The sequence below is a fragment of the Coffea eugenioides genome, chromosome 8 (assembly GCF_003713205.1).
Source record: "Coffea eugenioides isolate CCC68of chromosome 8, Ceug_1.0, whole genome shotgun sequence".
Taxonomy (NCBI): domain Eukaryota; kingdom Viridiplantae; phylum Streptophyta; class Magnoliopsida; order Gentianales; family Rubiaceae; genus Coffea; species Coffea eugenioides.
Genome location: NC_040042.1, coordinates 18,199,081 through 18,220,009, shown reverse-complemented (window position 1 = coordinate 18,220,009; position 20,929 = coordinate 18,199,081). Strand labels below are relative to the sequence as shown.

The 20,929-nt window shown below is 38.2% G+C and overlaps 1 protein-coding gene, 1 non-coding gene and 1 pseudogene across 2 annotated transcripts; 2 read left to right on the top strand and 1 right to left on the bottom strand.

Moving 5' to 3' along the window:
- Positions 1 to 1,200: 1,200 nt before the first annotated feature.
- LOC113781874 lies at positions 1,201 to 1,307 on the bottom strand. The gene has a single exon (XR_003469773.1). It is a non-coding gene; the product is annotated as a small nucleolar RNA R71 (small nucleolar RNA).
- Positions 1,308 to 1,998: 691 nt separating this feature from the next.
- On the top strand, positions 1,999 to 3,267 carry LOC113780360. Its single transcript, XM_027326167.1, has one exon. The coding sequence runs from the start codon at positions 1,999 to 2,001 to the stop codon at positions 3,265 to 3,267; it is 1,269 nt and encodes a 422-aa protein (XP_027181968.1).
- A 12,894-nt stretch (positions 3,268 to 16,161) lies between these two features.
- Positions 16,162 to 18,045, top strand: LOC113780359 (annotated as a pseudogene).
- Positions 18,046 to 20,929: the final 2,884 nt, after the last annotated feature.

The window sequence follows — 20,929 nt, the reverse complement described above, 5'->3', positions numbered from 1 at the left end:
TATTTTCTGATTAGAGAAGCAGTCAACGGTCGTACCTTGGCTGTCGAAAAAGTAAGGCAAAACTGGCTGTCAGAATTTGTTGATAGTTATAACCAACCTAGTGACGAATGAATGAAATATCTTTGCATCGACGATCATTTAATTGGACCGTTCTTGAAAAGTTGATCCTTTGGGTAGAATTTTATTAATTGTTATTTTTAGTAAATTGTACTTGTTGAGTTAGCTTTTGAATTTTGTTTATTTTATTTTCATCTTCATTCTCTTAAATATCCCCCAATTTTGTTCTTTTGATTTGGAAAGAAACAACTGCTTATCTGTTCCCTGTGGAATTGACCCTACTTGCCATTATATGCAAATTTAATACCTTTATAGATAATTCTGATATATCGGATCAAACAAACTCTTCAGGAACAGGGTGAATCAAGCAACCCATTGCACACCTAGAGTCCCTGCTCCAGTACTTGGATTTGTTCTATAATTAATTGTGATGGTAATTAGGACTTTTTAGTAATTATTATTGCACAGACTAGACACCAGTCAATTTTTGCCGCCGTTGCCGGGGAACGGTGTTTTGGTTAATTTTGTTTCTTTTTAAGTTGTTCTCTTTGAATTTGTCTGGCATTTTTCTAGTTTATGTCTCGTTCTTCTCGTACAGGCGAATTGATTTTCGACCCAAAAGTAGAGAAGACTGCGCGCTAAACTAGGAAAGAGACTAGACAGCTCAGAAAGAAGCAATCTAGTACTGCATCTCAGAGATTGGATCCAGAGATTGAATCAACAGATTCAAGTGGTGATAATTCAAGTGATCCAGGTCAAGAGAACATCCCTATGGCGAATGCAAGAACACTAAAGGAGCTAGTTGCTCCGGAATTGCCTCAGCAGCCGTTGTGCATCACATTTCCAACTCTAGCTGAGAATAGCTCTTTCGAACAGAAGTCGGGATTAATTCACCTCTTACCCACGTTCTATGACCTCTCGGGTGAGGAACTCCATAAAAACATCCAAGAATTCGATGTGGTATGCTCCAGTATGAAGCCTCCAGGAATTACTGAGGAGCAGATCAATCTAAGAGCCTTTCCTTTCTCCCTCAAGGATGCAGCAAAGGATTGGTTGTGCTACCTACCTGCAGGTAGTCTCACAACATGGGCCCAACTGAAAAAGAAATTTTTGGAAAAATTCTTCCCTGCATTCCGGGCTGCAAGTCTGAGAAAGGAGATATGTAGTATTAAGCAGTATTCTGGAGAATCCCTATATGACTATTGGGAGAGATTCAATAAGTTGTGTACTAGATGCCCACAGCATCAAATTAGTGAACAACTATTGATCCAATATTTCTATGAGGGATTACAGTCGTCTGATAGGAGTATCATTGATGTTGCAAGTGGGGGAGTACTGGCAAATAAGACACCGAGGGAAGCATGGCTGCTTATTGAAGTTGTGGCAGAAAATTCTCAGCAGTTTGGTTCTCGCGAGAGTAACCCTACTCGTAGGGTTAACGAGGTAGAGACGTCTTCCATTCAGTAGCAACTATCGGAACTAACATCTTTCGTTCGCCAATTAGCTGTGGGGAACGTGCATCAAGCAAAGGTCTGTGGAATTTGCACAAACGTGGGGCATTTCACTGACTCATGCCCTATTCTACAAGAGAATGGGGCTGAACAAGTAAACATGGTTGGAGGCGTACCCGCGCCTCGTAGGCAGTACGATCCGTACTCCAACACGTACAATCCGGGTTGGAGAGATCACCCCAACTTCAGCTATGGGAACAGGCTACAGAATTCATTCTCAAATCATCCACCGAGATTTCAGCAACCATGGCAACCCAAGCCTCAACTTTCGCCCTCCAATTCAGGAGGCTCTTTGGAGGATATTGTCAAGAGTCTGGCCACGAGTACTACTCAGCTCCAATAAGAAATTAGGTCCTTGGTCACGAGCACTGCTCAGTTCCAGCAGGAAACCAGATCGGGTATGAAAAATCTGGAGATTCAAATAAGCCATATGGCAACTGCAATTAACCGCTTAGAGTCCCAAGTTTTCGAAAAATTGCCATCACAACCCGAGACGAATCCGAAAAACGTGAGTGCTACGATACTGAGGAGTGGCAAAGAAGTAGAGGGGCCTAAGACCACGAACCTAAAGAGTAAAAGTGAAGACGAAATCGAGAAGGAGATGGAAGAAGAAGGACGCATTCGTGGAGACCTTGAGGTAACTCTTACTCCATCAATACTCATTAAATCTAATTTACCTCCTTTTCCATGCAGGTTGGAGAAGACGAAGAAGGCTGAGAAACAAAAGGAGATCCTGGATGTATTTCGAAAAGTGGAGATCAACATCCCCTTGTTGGATGCAATTAAGCAAGTACCAAAGTACGCAAAATTCCTTAAGAATTTATGCACTCATAAGAGGAAGTTGAGAGGGGACGAACGAGTAGCGGTGGGAGAAAACGTATCAGCCATACTCCAAAGAAAACTTCCACCCAAGTGTGGGGATCTAGGTATGTTTACGATCCCTTGCAAAATAGGAGATACACCGATTAGAAAAGCAATGTTAGATTTAGGGGCGTCAATCAACGTGATGTCAAAAATCATTTATGCTTCTCTAAATCTTGGGCTATTAAAAGAAACGGCCATCACAATGCAACTAACTGACCGCATCAATGCTTATCCGGAGGGGCTGATTGAGGATGTTTTGGTTCAGGTAAATGAGTTAGTTTTTCCAGCAGATTTTTATATCCTAGATATGGGAGATGAAAAGTCGTTAAATCCGTCACCTATTTTGTTAGGTAGACCGTTTCTTAGCACTGTTAGGACTAAAATAGATGTGAATGAGGGTATTTTATCAATGAAATTTGATGGTGCAAAAGTAAATTTCAATATTTTTGAGATGATGAAATATCCAGAGAAATCTAACTCAGTCTTTGCTTTGAGTGTTATTGAGCCCATTGTACAAGAAATTTTTGAAATGGATGGTAAAGACGCATTGGAAGTGGCCTTGACCAAGCCTCTTGAATTGGGTGTAGCTCTTAATGTGGATATGAGGGATGAGTTGCACCATGCAGTAGAAGCATTACACTCACTTCCAACCATGCCCCCAAGGTATGAGCTTATTTCTCTTTTTGTGCTAGAAATTCAGACAAAGTTGCTTCTTTCAATTGTGCAGGCACCGGAGTTAGAACTTAAGCCGCTCCCGAAACATCCAAAGTATGCATTCTTGGGAGACCGAGAGACGCTTCCGGTGATCATTTCTGCACACCTATCTCCAAGTTAAGAGGACAGACTGGTGCAACTCCTTAGGGATCATAAGGAGGTGATTGGGTGGAGTATAGCAGATATCAAAGGAATAAGGCTGTTCTTATGCATGCACCAGATAAGGCTCGAGAATGATGCGAAACCGGTGAGACAGGCACAGCGGAGGTTGAATCCCCTGATGATGGAAGTTGAGATACTTAAACTCCTAGAGGTGGGGATTATCTTTACTATCTCGAACAGTCCTTGGGTGAGACCCGTTCAAGTGATTCCGAAAAAAGCGAGAGTGACCGTAGAGGAAAACCAGGAGGGTGAGATGGTTCCAGTCAAGAAAGTTATAGGCTGGCGCCAGTGCATTGACTACCAAAGGCTAAATTCTGTGACGGAAAAGGACCATTTCTCTATTCCTTTTGTTGACCAAATGATAGAAAGATTGACTAGTCGTATTTACTATTGTTTCTTGGATAATTTTTCAGTATACTTTCAGATCGCGATAGCGTCGGAGGACCAGGAAAAGACTACATTCACCTGCCCATTTGGTACATTTTCTTACCGTCGGATGCCTTTCAGTCTCTATAATGCTCCAGCAACTTTCCAAAGATGTATGGTAAGTATTTTCTCCGAATATGTAGAAAAAATTATTGAGATGTTCATGGATGATTTTAGTGTATACGGGAATAGTTTTGATGAATGTCTTGATAATCTAGCTCTAATTTTGAAAAGAAGCATAGAAACGAATTTGGTTCTTAAGTGGAAAAAATGTTACTTCATGGTAGAGTATGGTATTGTCTTAGGGTACGTTGTGTCGGCTAAGGGAATAGAGGTAGACAAAACTAAAATAGATCTTATTTCTGCTCTACTTTACCCCATATGTGTACGGGAAGTACGTTCCTTTTTGGACCATGCAGGGTTCTATAGGAGGTTCATTAAGGATTTCTCAAAAATCGGAGCTCTCCTATTCAAGTTGCTACAAAAGGACGTGCCATTCGATTTCACCGATGAATGCAAGGTGGCTTTTAATAAATTGAAGGAATCGTTGATATCGCCGCCCATCATTCAACCCCCAGATTGGAGCCTGCCGTTTGAAATCATGTGCGACACGAGTGATTATGCCGTAGGAGCCGTGTTGGAGCAAAGGATAGGCAAGGCGGCGCACGCGATCTACTATGCATCGAGAGCATTGAATGGAGCCCAATTTAACTACTCCACGATGGAAAAAGAACTACTAGCCATTGTTTTTGCACTAGAAAAATTTAGGTTATATTTATTGGGTTCAAAGGTAATTGTTTTCTCTGATCATGCAGTCTTGAGGTACTTGTTGGCGAAAAAGGATGCAAAACCAAGGCTCATAAGGTGAATTTTGCTTTTACAAGAGTTCGATGTAAAGATCAAAGATAAGAGTGGAGCCGAGAACTTGGTGGCTGATCATTTGAGCCGTTTGCTCATGAATAAAGAGGATCTGCCATTGAGAGAATCGTTTCCTGAGGAGCACTTGCTAGCCATTGAGTCGTCAGTACCTTGGTATGCTGATATCGGCAATTTTTTGGTAACAAATCAATTACCTACAAGTTGGCCGAAGGCTAAGAGAGATAAATTGAGAAGTGATGCCAAATACTATATTTGGGATGACCCTTACCTGTGGAGGCAGTGCGCGGATCAAGTGATAAGAAGGTGTGTAAGTGCAGGTGTGTTCCACTCTATTCTAACTTTTTGTCATTCATTTGCATGTGGAGGACACTTTGGGCCAAAGTCGACAGCTCGTAAGGTGTTAGAAAATGGTTTTTACTAGCCTACTCTGTTTAAGGATGCATACTTGTTTTGTAAATCTTGTGATAAGTGTCAAACGACGGGAAATATTTCTCGTAGAGACCAAATGAGTCAAACCCCCATGTTATTTGTTGAAATTTTCAATGTCTGGGGTATAGATTTCATGGGTCCCTTCCCCTCGTCTTTTGGTTTCTTGTACATTTTACTTGCTATCGATTATGTTTCCAAATGAATGGAGGCAAAGGCCACCCGAACTAACGATTCGAGAGTGGTTGTAGAATTCATAAAGTCTAATATTTTTGTCCGCTTTGGAATGCCGAGAGCTGTAGTTAGTGACAGGGGCACTCATTTTTGCAATAAGACGGTCACTGCGTTGTTTCGTAAGTATGGCGTGCTCCACAAAGTATCCACTTCCTACCATCCGCAGACGAATGGTCAGGCCAAAGTGTCGAATAAGGAGGTTAAGTCAATCCTAGAGAGGATGGTGCGGCCTGATAGGAAGGATTGGAGTTTGAAGTTGGAAGATGCTCTATGGGCCTACCGCACAGCATATAAAACGGCGATTGAAATGTCCCCATACAGATTAGTCTTTGGGAAGCCGTGCTACCTCCCGGTGGAATTTGAACACAGGGTATTCTGAGCGCTTAAGCGGTGTAACATGGATCTTATGGATGCCGGGAGACATAGAAAGCTCCAATTACAAAAGTTAGAGGAACTAAGGAACGAAGCCTATGAGAACGCAGCAATTTATAAGGAGAGCAACAAAATCTTTCAAGAGCAACAAGTCTCATGGAAGTCATTTGTAGTAAGGCAAAAAGTCCTCCTTTATCACTCAAGACTTAAGCTTTTCGCCGGTAAGTTGCGTTCGCGTTGAATTGGTCCATTTATTATTTCTAATATTTTTCATTATGGTGCAATGAAAATCCAGAGTTTGAAGACGGAGAAGAAGTTCGTTGTAAATGGTCACCGTCTAAAGCCTTACTATGAGCGGTTCAATAGTGAGCAAGTGGAGGTCATATGTCTTGCTGACCCGAATTGTGTGGCGTAAATAGCTACTACTGTATCTAACCAAAGATACTAAAAAAAGGCGCTGTTTGGGAGGCAACCCAAGAACTACAGTATTAGTTGTTGTCAATTTTCGTTACTTAGCGACTTTGCCGTTTGTGCAAGGCAAATAAATCTAGGGTCGCAAGTATTGTTAGAGTAGAATTTGTATGGTGCTGTTTCTGTGCATCTGGAACAAAAAAGGGAGAAATCGTCAATAAGCTGGTGATCAGAAGACTCTGTCTTACAGGGCGTGCCCACGCCTTGTAAGATGTTCCCTTTTAAAAAAAAAAAGAGAGAAGCTCGTGAACAGAAGACTCCGGCCTACAAGCCGTGCCCACGCCTTGCAAGCTGCCTATTCTTAAAAAAAAAAAAAAAATTGGCGACACTTGCACAGTGAGAATAGCAAATGGAAACGCCTTACTTGTGAAATTTTCCCGGGAAAGCGTGAGATTATGTAGTAAATATCGGACATTCTCTTGACACATTACACTCTATCTTTACCTTCTTATCCCGCCTTTCACCCAAGCCCCGTTACAACCCTATTAAAGTCCTTTTGATCTTTGTATTTAGTTCACTTTTGAGTGGTGGAGATGTGATAAATGTGCAAGCCTATGGTAATGTTATTTCGTGATGTTAATTTGAGCGTTCCTTGTATTCATACATTCTCTTGTAGGTGACGAATATTCCTGTTCATACTCTTTGGATAACTACCTGTCCGGCGTGTTCTAACTTTGGCGACGTTGTCAGGAATGCGGGATGCTTGTGTTAGTGTAGATTACTGCATGACCTTTGCCTTCTTGATTGTATTTTTGAGCTTCACAATGATTGAGGACAAGCATCGTCTAGGTGTGGGGGGATTTGATAGAGCAATTGTTGGGCACCATTTGCGATGTTATTCGGTCATAATTTTGGTTACTTACTGTGCTAATTATTGAGATTTTGCTCATATTTGATATTTGTGTAAATTGCAGGCGGTTGGTGTTAAAAGTGGTATCTTGGGGAGAATTTCTGGAAGACTTTTCATCTCAGGGCCTGCCCACGCCAGAAACTATAGACGGATACCCAAAAGCCGGACTCGTGGGATTGGTAGCAGTAGGGACAATTAGGAAGTCAGGTCCACGTGAACCGCGGAGATGCATGGGATTAAAACCCCTAGACAAGTCTTGCTCGACGTTTCTTTGCTTCTGTTGGCGGCGGCTACTGGGAAGATATAAAAAGGAAAAGCCAGATTCACGTAAAATCAATAGATAGATTAGCTTGAGTTCCTTTTTCCCATCTGTCAGACGTTGGAGACCTCTCTCTAGCTTTTAGCTTTGTACGATTTTGACTCCTTGGTTTTTACTCTTGCTCTGGACAATTTTTCGTTAACTTTTGTTTTGTAATTTCGGCTCCAGTACGGAGACGAAACCCAAAAGGAGACAACGCCTTTTCGCCTACCTCCTCGTTATTTCTCCTTTTCGCAACCTTTTGGTAATTAATTGGATGATATCAACTAAATCATGCGAGATTGATATGATGAGGAGCGGCTAGATTTCTTCTCTACCCAAAGATCGACGCGGAGGCGCGGTCCATAATATCTGTGAGATCTAATCGAACTTTCATTATTTCTTCCAATTCGTTACTATTCGTGCGTTTTCTGGATTAATTGTGCATGGGTATTTTATTAATTGAGTATCAACGGTCGGATATTTAATTTAATTTAATAGTCTACTGTCACGTTAATTAAATTGAATCAATAATTGTTCGTTTAGTTAACAACTGGTGACAACCACCATAATTGGCTTTGTGTTGGGGAAACGTAAGATTTAATTTAAATAAACCCTCTTAGCGTGTTTATTGGTTAGGGTTGGATTTTTCTAGCTTTAATGCAACTGGATAATTAAATTCCTACGGTCGTACCTAGGGTTATTTTCTGGTTAGAGAAGCAGTCAACGGTCGTACCTTGGCTGTCGAAAAAGTAAGGAAAAACTGGCTGTCAGAGCTTGTTGATAGCTATAACCAACCTAGTGACGAATGAATGAAATATCTTTGCATCGATGACCATTTAATTGGACCGTGCCTGAAAAGTTGATCCTTTGGGTAGAATTTTATTAATTGCTATTTTTAGTAAATTGTACTTGTTGAGTTAGCTTTTGAATTTTGTTTATTTTATTTTCATCTTCATTCCCTTAAATATCCCCCAATTTTGTTCTTTTGACTTGGAAAGAAACAACTGTTTATCCGTTCCCTGCGGAATCAACCCTACTTGCCATTGTATGCAAATTTAATACTTTTATAGACAATTCTGGTACATCGGATCAAGCAAACTCTTCAGGAACAGGGTGAATCAAGCAACCCATTGCACACCTAGAGTCCCTGGTCCAGTACTTGGATTTGTTCTATAATTAATTGTGGTGGTAATTAGGACTTTTTAGTAATTATTATTGCACAGGCTCGACACCTGTCATTAAGTGATACGGGATCTAGCTGCTAAAGAAGCCAAGCCAGCCGTTGAGCCTAGCTAAGGTTATAAAGAGTCATTTTTCCTTAGTTAATGTTATAGTTTTTTGGTTTGAGTTTTTTTGTGCTAGTGCCGTTTGCCTAGATTAATTCCAACAGTTTTAGTTTATCAAGTTGAGTCATTAATTAGTGGAATAAATGGCTAAAAGGTCATGTCTACCATAGTTAGTAGCCAAATTGGAGTTAATTTGTATAGTTAAGTGGAGTTAGAGTTAAGTTCCTCATTTTCTAGTGGGATTAGGAGTTTGGTCTTGTAAAAGGCTATAAAAAGCCTTAGCTTTAACGTTTTTAGGGCATTGAATAAAGTTGAGAAAATTTTTCAAATTTCTTTCGTGAATGAAAGAGCTCTTATTGGCTTGTGAAGCCACTATTGAACATCTTAGAGTTGCCCTAAGGTGATTCATCAACTTATTAATCAAGTAGTCACCTTGATTGTGACGTTGTCCTATCCGTTTTAGTCTTTCTTGTACGGTCCAAGATAGATTACGAACTCCATCCCCAAGCGTTGATTCCTAACCTAGATTTGGGCTTGTGGTTCACGTTCTTGATTTGCTTTGGCGCTTCAAGAATCATATCATTAAGTGTACGGGAGTTTGATATAATTTATAATTTTTTTATATGAATAATCGGTGCATATAGTGCGTGATAAGCTTTAATGTGAGTGGGAATTACCTAACTTGATTGTGTTTTTGGTTTTAGGAGGAAGAAGTGTTGATTTGATGCAAATGGGCTTGGAATTGCACATGAAATTTAGAACATGATGATGGAAGCTGCCTAACTTGCCTAAACGTGAGGAAGATCGAGCTTGAAGAGGTATGGATGCAAGTTGTGTATGACATGCAAGCTCAGAGTGGGAAAACGAATTGTGAAGAAATATCGCTCAAAATCTGGCGCCATGTCACTTAACACTGGACATCCTCTGGAAATTGAAGATTTGGAATTTATAGAATGTCCAGCGCCGAACTCGTCATCGGTCTCGGCACCGGACTTCATTGGAAAATCACGCGAATTCACTTTTCTTCAACTTTAAGAAGCCTATGCCTTCAGAGGTTCAACTAGAACTTTAGGAAACTATAAATAAGTGTACTTATGATGTTTTTGGGGAAGAAATACTTATCTAAATATTATTTCAGATTTAAGAATCAAAATGGGAGATCAAAGTGTGGAATTCAGAGTTTCGTCAATTGGGACGTTCTACATGCTCTTTATTCTAATCTTGTATTTTTTTTAATATTGAATTATTGTTTACTTCTACAATTATGATGAACTAATTTATATCTAGGGTTAGGGTTCACGAAAAAGATTTGATTAACTATCCTAGTTAAAATGATTCATTTGTCTTGATTTAATTACACACTTATGATTGGCTCACCATAAACATGCTTTTAGAGTTTGTATTGAATTGAGAAAGGATATACAACTGTGTACTAGATATATATTTAGTCTAATCACGAAAGTAAGTTAGGATTTATATGATGTAATTGAAATCACTTAAGATTTTAAAGGGTTTAATTAAATACTTATGATCTCGAGAGAGATGTAAGATTTAATTAGACTCAATTTAAATGTATTGAGAGATAATCTAAAATACTTTTGTGTGATACATTCTTGGTTTGTTAAAAAAAATGACTAGATAATTAATTCAAACTCTGTATCAAAAATTGAAACACTAGTTTCTAGCCAATGGGTTTCTTACCACTACTTTAATTGATTTGATTACTATTTCATTTCTTAGTTAGAAACTACAATCCCTTTGAATTTAAATTTTGTTATTTTTCATAATAATTAAAGTAGAAAAATTAACTCATCCCTGTGGGTTAGACCCTTAGAATATTCTAGGTAAATTATTACTATGATCGACGCTGTGCATTTGTACGAATCCATCGATCAACACTTTAGTGATATTTTAAAATTTTGAAGAGTATTTTTGTGAGCATGAAAAAATAGGCCAGAATGATAATCCAAAAGTACCTCAAGAACTGCTTCTGATTTTTAGCTTTTTTGGAGCCAAAAAATATAAAATCAAAATTTCAAAATTAGTTGAAAACACAACAAAATAACTTTCTGAAAATCAAAAGTTAAAATCATGTTTCCTAAATCAGTTGAGAATACGACCATAGATGACATTGGCCAACTTGCCTTTAAATACTGACATACCAATGAACTTTTAAATGTAGGACAAATTGAACACTTTGGCGAAAAGCTTTGTAATTCAACAGAAATTTTTTCATCCATGATCCATTCCTCAACTGATACTAAGATATAAACAAGAAAATGAAGAACAAGATGATCCCAAATCCTACATCTAAATTGGGCCGATAGAAAAGTTTCTAAACCAATCCAGCCACTCCTGCCTGCAATACTAGGAGGAAACGATCTTTTTAATGACAAAATTCTATACATGAAAAGGTGTGACGCCCCCACTTCTCCCTAGGGCAAACCCAAGGGTATCCGCGGAACGCCTGCCTAACTCTCGCCAGGACTCGATACCAGTCAAATTTAAACTTAACGGTACACTACCAAATATAAAAGCCAAAATAAAGAAAAGTCACTTTCTTACATAAATATTCAAACCTTACATTACAAGTTACCAAATGTACATCAACTTTTCCCAAAATACAACCACTAGAAGTCCACTAATCAATTACATCCCAATATTCTAATCAAAAGTAATCAAGTCGGCTTCCTCAAAATTCTTTCCAATCCGAGCTCCTATTAAGGAAAACAAACTAATGGGATGAGCTAACGCTCAGTGAGGCCAAGAAAAAATCATGCAAACACGTAATAAAGCAAGTAATTAACATTTCAAGTAGGGAAAGTAAACAAAAACAATTCAAGGATACTGTAGCTCTCAGGAGCTAAATTCCACACAGTTGGGTCAAGGTCTTGATCCAAATTTCCACATTGACTCTCCGTCAACCGAGTAAGCACCAAATTCGTAGAGACTCCACTTTCCCCAGTTTCCCGTTCACCGTTACACCCCCTATACCGGGCCCGCTCGTCAAAAGTTTTGATATTATTCGAGCATATCGTGGTAACACTACACGAGTATGTCAAGCAAGATCTCTCCAATAGATCAAGCTTTATGATTTCTCACGGTTCACTATGTTCCTCGACCAAGCCCATGCTGGCTCGATTCGAAAAGTTAGCCAATGAGTTTGGGCGTTCCCCACTATTATAAATATAAGTCGATGAGATTCACTCCAATCGACGTAGAGTCAACACCAATATAATTTTCACTTCACATAATTCAATTATAAATTCACTTAAAAGAGAACGAGTGCGATAAAGTACACGCTCGTCTCGACAATTCCAAAATGCTTAATAAACAAAGAACCATTCAAATATATAGCAACAATTCATGCACTTGACACTCACCAATTCAAAACAAGTGAGTAAGTGTGCAAATAAAGTCTTTAGTTGACCGCCCCGAGATTCTCTTCAAGGTCCTCTTGAGCGCCTGAAGAAATAGTGATCAACCATCACTCACATATACACACATCCACTTATCATACAAGGAGGAAGTACTCTTGTTTAAAACTTAAGACAATGTCTTAAAAGAGAACTTTAATCCTTCAAAAATCGAGATTCAAAAGTGAGGATTTAAAGTCACAAAGGAAAAATTGTATCCTCCATGGAATCGGGTGTAAAATGAACTATCAATATAAAAAGGAAATGTAAAGTTCTTAAAACTCATTTCCTACGAAATCGGAAATTTTTTGCTTTACGCGACAAAACTTGGAAAATTAGACCTTGAGTTTGGTACATCCAAAAATGGAAAAATTTATACCGTTAGAAACTAGATTAAAAGTACTAAAACTTCCCAGAAGATACTTTCCCAAGATTTCAACCAGAAGGCATTCAAATTTCAGCTCAAAGTTTCAGTTTCAAGAAGACAGGATAGAACCAGTCTTGGTTTTTCAGCAATGTTTGGAAATTCGGTAAAATTCGTAGAAAGTGAATCGGACTCTGAAATTTATAAAACAATAAGAGTTCCAAATAAAGTTTCAAACACAACAAGCGGAACTAAATTCGGAGTTTTGAGCAACAATATATAACAGTTTAAAGTCGGTTGATTTTCACGACCTGATCAGTGAATTTCCAGATTTGAAGAGCAATGTTTGAGGCATCATTTGGGTATCGAAATGGTATTGAAATTACACCAAATTTGGTACACTTAAACCTCCATATATGGACTACCTCTCTATCAAAAGTTAGATAAAAACTAGCACGGGAAGGCAGTTAACGAAACGACCAAAGTTTGTGAAATGTTTCAAAGCAAATCTGCCATCCTATTTTCTCTTTCTTTTTCAAACGTTTTGTCCAACGAAATCAGCCCCAATTCGCTCCATTTTTGGAACCAATATTCCAGAACCATTTAATAAGCAATTGATGGTTAAATGACACTAAAATTTTTGGAGTATAACATCCCAAAACAGATTTGACCATTCCGTCAGCAAGGAAGGGAAAAGTTTCCAGTTTTTGCTTTGTCGCATTTTCGAAATCAAGCCATATCTAGCTCGATACAACTCTAAATTGGGAATGGTTTATAGTGTTGGAAATTAGGTTCAAAATGCTACAATTTATCAGAAGACATCATTCTGAAAATCTTTTCACAAGTGGGACAAAATTGAGCCACAAGATGCAGCTTCCTAGTTTCATTCGAATAGACAATCAAAACAGAACAGCTGACTTTGCCGATTCGCTACGGATCAGTCAAAACGAACTAGCAGGGGGTTTTTATACTGTTGGAAAGCTCTGAATATCTAGTTTTGAATGCCACTAACAGCACTCAATTTCATCTTTTGCACAAAAAGTTATGATCGGACATAGAACCACTGTCCGGACCCTGCTATACATTTTCCAGATTTGAAACTTTTCCAAAACTCAAGTTTTATGCAACCATTCGATACGATTTTTGAAAGGCACTTTGTACACACAATATGCAACATATATCCATCCATTTCACAGCCAATCAAGCATCAAAATTTTGAAATACAAACAGAACAACATGGACAGAATTTTTGGCCAGCTTGCCTTCACAACTTTCCTTCGATTTCTCTCCACTTTCTAACCATAATCATCTCATTCATCACATAAACAACCATAATAAAAAAATCAAGCCTCAAGTCAGCTACCTAGAGGTCTCATCAAGACAGCTAGCCTATGATTTAAAGTGAAATAAATGGTTCCTCAAGTCCGCTAGCCTATAAACACGATTAGGGTTTCAAACCCATGAAGATTAACCGTTAAACTTTGGATAATTGGAAAGATTAAAGAGATGAAGTGATTACCCTTTAAACCCTAGATGAAGACCAGATTTTTCCACCAAAAAACACCAAGCAACACCTCAAGCTTTCACCTTTCTTCTAGTTGGAGCAAAAACCCAAGGAATCGTGAGTTGGATGGAGTGAATCAAGCAAACTTGGAGCAAGAAGTTGAAGCTTTCTCTTCCCTTTTCTTTTCTTCTTGGTCGGCTGAATGAGGTGAGAGAGATGAGGGTTTTGTGTGATGAAAACTTGGAGAGAAAGAATGGAAAAAGCTACTTTAAGATGGTGCACAAAAGTCAACTCTTAATAGTGCGAAATAGGGTTTCGTATTACCATTTTCTCTCGAGTTTGATACACTCATGCACTAATCCTCCAATGTAATTTCTTTAACACTGTAATTATTCATACTTACTAGTCTAGTATTAAATCCTCAAATCTCCAATTAATTGGACCAGCACGACTTACGAGAAACTTTCGACACGCGCACGGTAAAAGCTTAATTTTTTTTAACTCACTCACATCTAATCCCTCAATTAACTTTTCTTAGTCTACTATTGATCATTCTTAATTCTCCAAAATTATTGCACTCTCGGATCGAATATTGTCTCGAAAAACGTGTATTCGCTATTCCTTACCAAACGAGTCGCAGACAATTAATTTTGCTCACGGGACATTTTAAAAATATAAGTGAGACCTTGTTCCGTGTAAATGGATTTAAAATGGCTGAAATAAATTATTCGGAGAAAACGGGTGAATAAATAATTAAATAAACCAGTAAAATGGAATTAAAAGTAAGTAAAATTCGGGTCCTCACAGAAGGGATGTCAATCCTAATTTTATTAATCAAAATATTAAAATACAAGGAGGATGATATAAAAATTACCTCAATAATCTGTACTATATTTATTGACATTCTTATGCACTTAACATTTTAAAACGTAGGGTTGCCGAGTATGCTACTCTGAGGAGGAGATGAGCACAAGATCTGGGTAATTCACAAGGCGACAACAAACGAAAATGAAAATAATAGGCCAACCACGAGAAATACACAATGGAACCCAATGTATTACACATTTCCTACTGAATAGAATGGGCCAAACGGCCTACTAAAGGCCTCTTAATTTTGGTGCACCCCAAACCAAGGCCCACTAGTTTTACAGTTTCCACCAAAGAGAAAACGCAATAAATATATATATTTTTATTTTTTTTTTTTTTTTTTTTTGCAACAGCTAAATTTGTACTGTCATAGCAAAAAAAAAAAAAGACTACATCTATGGTATCAATTTGCGATGACATTTGTCTTGAGAAGGGTTCTGGCATTTTAGTAAAAAAATTGGGTATTAAAGTTGAAGCTTTGGTAGTAAATAGGGAAAAAAAACTTATTAAAAAGAGGCAGAAAAGGATCGTCATTGTCATTGCTTTACAAGAAAAAAAGAAATTTTTAGCCGCCAATAAATATTTAAACCACCTGCTTGGACAAGAAGCATTATAGATTGAAATTTCCATCACCAACTATCAAAATAATTATAACAAAGTCAGGATGACAGATGCATTGGACAGGCAAGGGAAACTGCCAAAGATTAACAACTTTAATGACTGCTTTGTAATGATACAAGGATTTATTATTGCCTTGATAAACAACAGGTCACCTGATGATTTACAAATCGAATATGATATATAAAACCTGTAGGTTTGGGTTAGGTGAAATATTAGCTAAGTAACTTAGTGGAACCAAAAACAATAAACAAATGCCATTTTTGGTCCTTAAGTACTGCCTTATACTTAATCGCAGGGTTGGTTGTTTCCCAACAAAATAACACTTTCTCTACGCATGTGAATGCAAAATTAATACTCTTCTTTCGTATCAATATATACCTTAATGTAGTGGATGCATTATTGATCTTTTGCATTAATATACCCTAATTACAGGCGCACTATTGTGTGATAGTGAATGGAATTGGATCAGCTATGACTGTGTTAGGTACGATTATGTAGGGTTGGTGTATGTGATACGTACATATTTTAGTGTACATTTATGTTATTTTATCTCATGTGTGAATTTTTTTTAGTGGATAAAAGTGTGAATTTCGTTCACGTAGACCAAGTACTGTAAAAAATGTAGTAGTAGTCTGTTAAAGTGTACGTCAAGTATTGTGACAAATACAATAAACAGACACAATGGTACAAAACCACCATCAGAGCCGCCCCAGTCTCGTTGTAGACATTATAAGCAGGAATCTTACAACTTTCAAATGCATTTTCAACAAAGCTAATATTGATAAAGCCTTTGTTGCACCAGTAAAAAAAAAACACTATGTAATTTCATGGGAGCCATGGCTAAATTTCCAGAGGTAGAAGCAAGCCATCTCCTGCTTCCTATCTTCCTCTTATCATTACTCTATTTGATCTTCAAGAAATTGAAGTATACTTTTGCATCAAAAACTCCACCACTTCCACCAGGACCAACTCCATGGCCTATCCTCGGCAACATTCCTCATATGGGAAAAATGCCTCATGTCACGCTAAGCAAATTTGCTCAAACTTATGGTCCACTGATGTCTCTCAAGCTAGGCACTCAATACGTGGTTGTGGGATCATCCCCTGCAGCTGCAATTGAAATCCTGAAAACTCATGATCGAATTTATCCGCGCGGTACGTTCCCAAGGTTCTTCCAGCTTCAGAGGAAGAACTCAACCGTTCATCGATCGGGTGGACTGAAGTTTGCAATGATGGATGGAAGTACTTAAGGACACTATGCAGAAGTGAGCTTTTTTCTGTGAGAGCACTGGATGATCAATCATGTTTAAGAGAGAAAAAGATTTCAGACATGGTTGAGCATTTAAGGGCCAAGAAGGAAGGTGAAATTGTAGATATTGGAGAGTTAGTTTTTGTAACAATCTTTAATATGTTGAGCAATGTGATGGTGTCAAGAGATCTGATTGGTTTGGAAGAAAAAAGAGTTGATGGAGGGATGAAAGTCTTGTGAGAACAATTATGGAGTTGGCTACTGCTCCGAATGTATCAGATTTTTATCCGGTTTTAAGCAAGCTTGATCTTCAAGGTCTCCGCAAGAAGTCAATTGAGTTGGGAATCAAGATTCGTGCTGTTTGGGAACCTATCATTGAAAAGAGAAGAAAACACGACGTCCCATTGAGCCAACAAGACTTTCTGGACACCCTGTTGCAGAATAATTTCACGAATGAACGAATCCACCAATTACTCATGGTCTTGTCTCTCCCTCTCTCTCTCTCTCTCTCATGGACACACGCACACGCACACTAACACCTGATTAAGGCTACTTCTAATTAAGGCTACGATTCACCTCTCCTCCTCTAGTTTACCTAATCCAACAATCTTACCACTTACTGCATTCGTTCATTGAGTGTCAAATGGGATCAATCAGCTCTTTTCAAATCATCCCAGGACTAACAGGGACATAAAAATTAGCCATATAGTTTATTTACGGACAAATTTTTTATTCTGTGATAATGTACTAGTTTTACTTGGATAGGTTGATAGGTTTAGATTTTTGATATTGTACATGTTCGGGGTAGTTAGATGTTCTACTTGAAATGCAATTGTGGTAATACATTTATTATTCTGGTGTAACAGGAATTGTTCACTGCCGGGACAGACACCAGTGCTTCAACAATTGAGTGGACAATGGCAGAACTAGTAAAAAATCCAGAATCCATAAGGAAGTACGTGAAGAGCTTGAAAGAGAAATCAATGAAGATATGCCAAAAGAGTCTCATCTAATGCACCTACCATATCTTCAGGCCTGTATAAAAGAGACCCTCAGGTTGCACCCTCCTGCCCCCTTGCTACTTCCACATCGAGCCCCTGAAACATGTCAAGTTATGAATTACACTATCCCTAGAAATGCACAAGTTTTAGTGAATGTTTGGGCTATTGGACGAGACCCCTCGATTTGGGATGAACCGTTGAAGTTTAAACCAGAGAGATTTTTCAGTTGCAGCGTAGATTATAAAGGGAATGATTTTGAGCTCTTACCATTTAGCGCTGGAAGAAGAATCTGCCCCGGCCTGCCCATGGCTGCTCGGCATGTTCCTCTAGTTCTTGCTTCTTTAATTCACTGCTCGGATTGGTCGCTTCCCGAAGGATAAGATCCTCAGAAGTTAGATATGCAGGAAAAATTTGGTGTGACATTGCAGAAGGAAAGACCATTGCTTCTCATCCCTAAATCAAGAATATGATAATGAACTGTTGTCACTCAAATTAATCTATTGATGTATTCTTGATGTATTGCTTCCTTTTCTTCTTGTTATTATTTTTTTCAATTTGTTGTTGTACAAGATTACTAGTTTATATGCATCCGTGCATATTTTAAAGAAATTAAAATATTATTACCTTAGTTATCTAAATATTTATAGCCACTAGATGGTAACAACAAACATATGGTTTGTCTGATTCTTCTCAATACATCACCGAATAGGTGGCAAGTGTTAAAATTTTTTTTTTGGACAATTAAATTAAGAAAATAGCTAAATACAGGAGGCAACGAATATTAGTATGTATACAGTGATTTCTATCTAGTTTGGTTTGATTAATGTAATTCTTATAACTTTTGACATAAACTTATACAACTTTGTTGTAATAGTGATTTTTTACACTAATTTAGTTATATGAGTTGACAAACTTGTATTTATACTAATGCTGTGTTAATTTACGCTAAATATCATAAGAATTACACAACATTGTTGGGATTGGGTTTTATCCCACCAACTGTTATTTTGTTGGGTTTGGGTTTTATCCCACCAACCAGCTATCGCGGCCCATTTTTTAAAATAAAATTTAGCATGTTGAAAAAATGAGATTTTGATTTTAGAAAATAAATAAAGAAAAAGAACCTAAAATGGGACTTAAAATATGTAACGGTTTTGGGCCCAAAATAATAGTCTAAAAAGGGTTTTTTTTTGTGAGGACACAAAATTTTCATACCTTTCATTTTGGGTTACTTGCTTGTATATATATAGCGAATGATAACGGACAGTTGTACCTTATTGCTTCTTTTAATTGATTGCCTAACATTTTGTGGCACGAGATATTTATGGCAAGAAAGAGACTTTAATACAAGAGATTTCAAACCCTAGCTTTGACCAAGAAAAAAAAAAGGTTTTGTTCATTTTTGCTCACTGTTAGATGTTTGCAAGTTGTGTTGTGACCCGATAGTTAGTTGCACATTTTCTTTGATTTCATTTACTTGCCTTGAATTCTTGGTTGTTTTATTAGTTGAATCATCATTTTAACCTATTTCTTATTTCCACCGAGGGCAGAGAAAAGGCGACTTTTATTCACAATAATGCCTAGTTTCATTTGCTGGCACATTTGGAGGGCGAGGAACAGAGCAGTTTTCGAAGGTACCAGGATGCAACTGGCTAATATCTGCCAAGCCGTTATCTCAGATATCATGTCAGGTTTGGAGAATCACTTTAATATCAAGTTGGGATGGGTCTCTTTTCCTCAGCTATATGACTGGTCTGGGCAACAAGGCAGCGGCATTAGAGTGGAGATCATGAGGTGGAGGGCAAAAGAGACGGGTTGCCTAACGCTGAACACGGATGGTTGTTCCAAGGGCAACCCTGGATGGAGTGGCGGCGGCGGGGTCTTGCGAGATTCTTTAGGAAGGCCTATAGTGGCTTTCTCGGTGTTCTTTGGTAAAAGGTTGAGCTTGCACGCAGAGGCCCTTGCTTTGCTAACTGGACTTCAGTTGTGTGTGGAGAAGGGGTTCGCCAATGTGGAGATTCAATCAGATTCCCAGGTATTGGTGGGAATACTTCAGCGTCGTTTCAAGTGCCCGTGGCGGATCCGGAACGAGGTGGATCAAATTTGGGAGTTGGTAGCGGACGTAGCACGAATTTCTCATTGCTTCAGAGAAGCTAACCGAGTGGCAGATATTCTTGCCAATGTGGGTGTCTCTCATCAGCATCAGCCTTGTGTTATCTATGAACACATTCACACGTTCCCAAAGTTGGCAAGGGGGGAGGTTCGTCTAGACAGGTTGGGCATGTCATCGGTTAGGAGGATAAGAGGGCAAGTGTGACAGTAAGGCGTGGTGGGGAAACTTTGTAGTTCTGGCTCTTTTGTTTGATGCATTAAATAAATAAAAAAGTCAATTTTTTCTAAAAAAAAAAAAACCTATTTCTTATTTTACTTGGTGCATTTTTCATGTGATACATGTTAAGTCTCGTAGTGCATAATACTAGTGTGACAGATTAGTGAAGTGTGTATCATAAATTGGAGGATTAGAAGGAGTTTTGTGTAAAAAAAATTATGTGACAAGAGTTGTTACAAGCTAATTGGAGCATTTGGATGTTAGGAAGCTAAATGGATAGATATTACTTCTTTTCTTGCCAAATGTCCATCATCCATGAAAAGTTGACCAAGACCAAGTCTTTATATGACCAACCAAGTTTTATATCATCCAAATCATCTTCTTTTTTTGCTTGTCTTCGCCAAAAACGTGAGGAGAGAAAAGGAGAGAAAAGCTCCAAGTTCAAGTCTTGATTCTTGTCTAATTAGTGAGGGAAAACAAGAGAAAACTCAAATCTACTCCGACAAATCTTGCACCAAGTTTGGAAGTGAGCTTGTGGTGAAGTTATTTGAGGAAGAAACCTCTTGTCTTGCATCTTATCTTGGGGTTTTGAGGTATTATACTAAGAAACTCCTCTTTTTCTTCTTACTTTGCAATTTAATCCACATATGACTTGATATTGGAGGATTTCATGGAAGATTTCATGGTTTTGCTAGGTTTTGGTGAAGTTGTTGCTAGGGTATGGTCAATTTCCAGTTCAATGTTCAATTTTTAGCCTTGAGATGAATTTTCCAGCTTTGATATGGGCTTTTATAGCTTTGATATGAGGTTTTCTAACCTTGATATGAATTCTCTAGGTTCAATATGTGATTTTTCAGCTTTAATAGGAGATTTATAGCCTTGAGATACAATTTCCAGCTTTGAGAGGCAAAATTCCAGCCTTGATGTAATTAATTGAAACTTTATATATATGTGGAGTTGTGATGGATTTTCTTGCCAAGAACATATGTCATTAGCCTCGTGAAATGTTAGTTATAAGATATAGT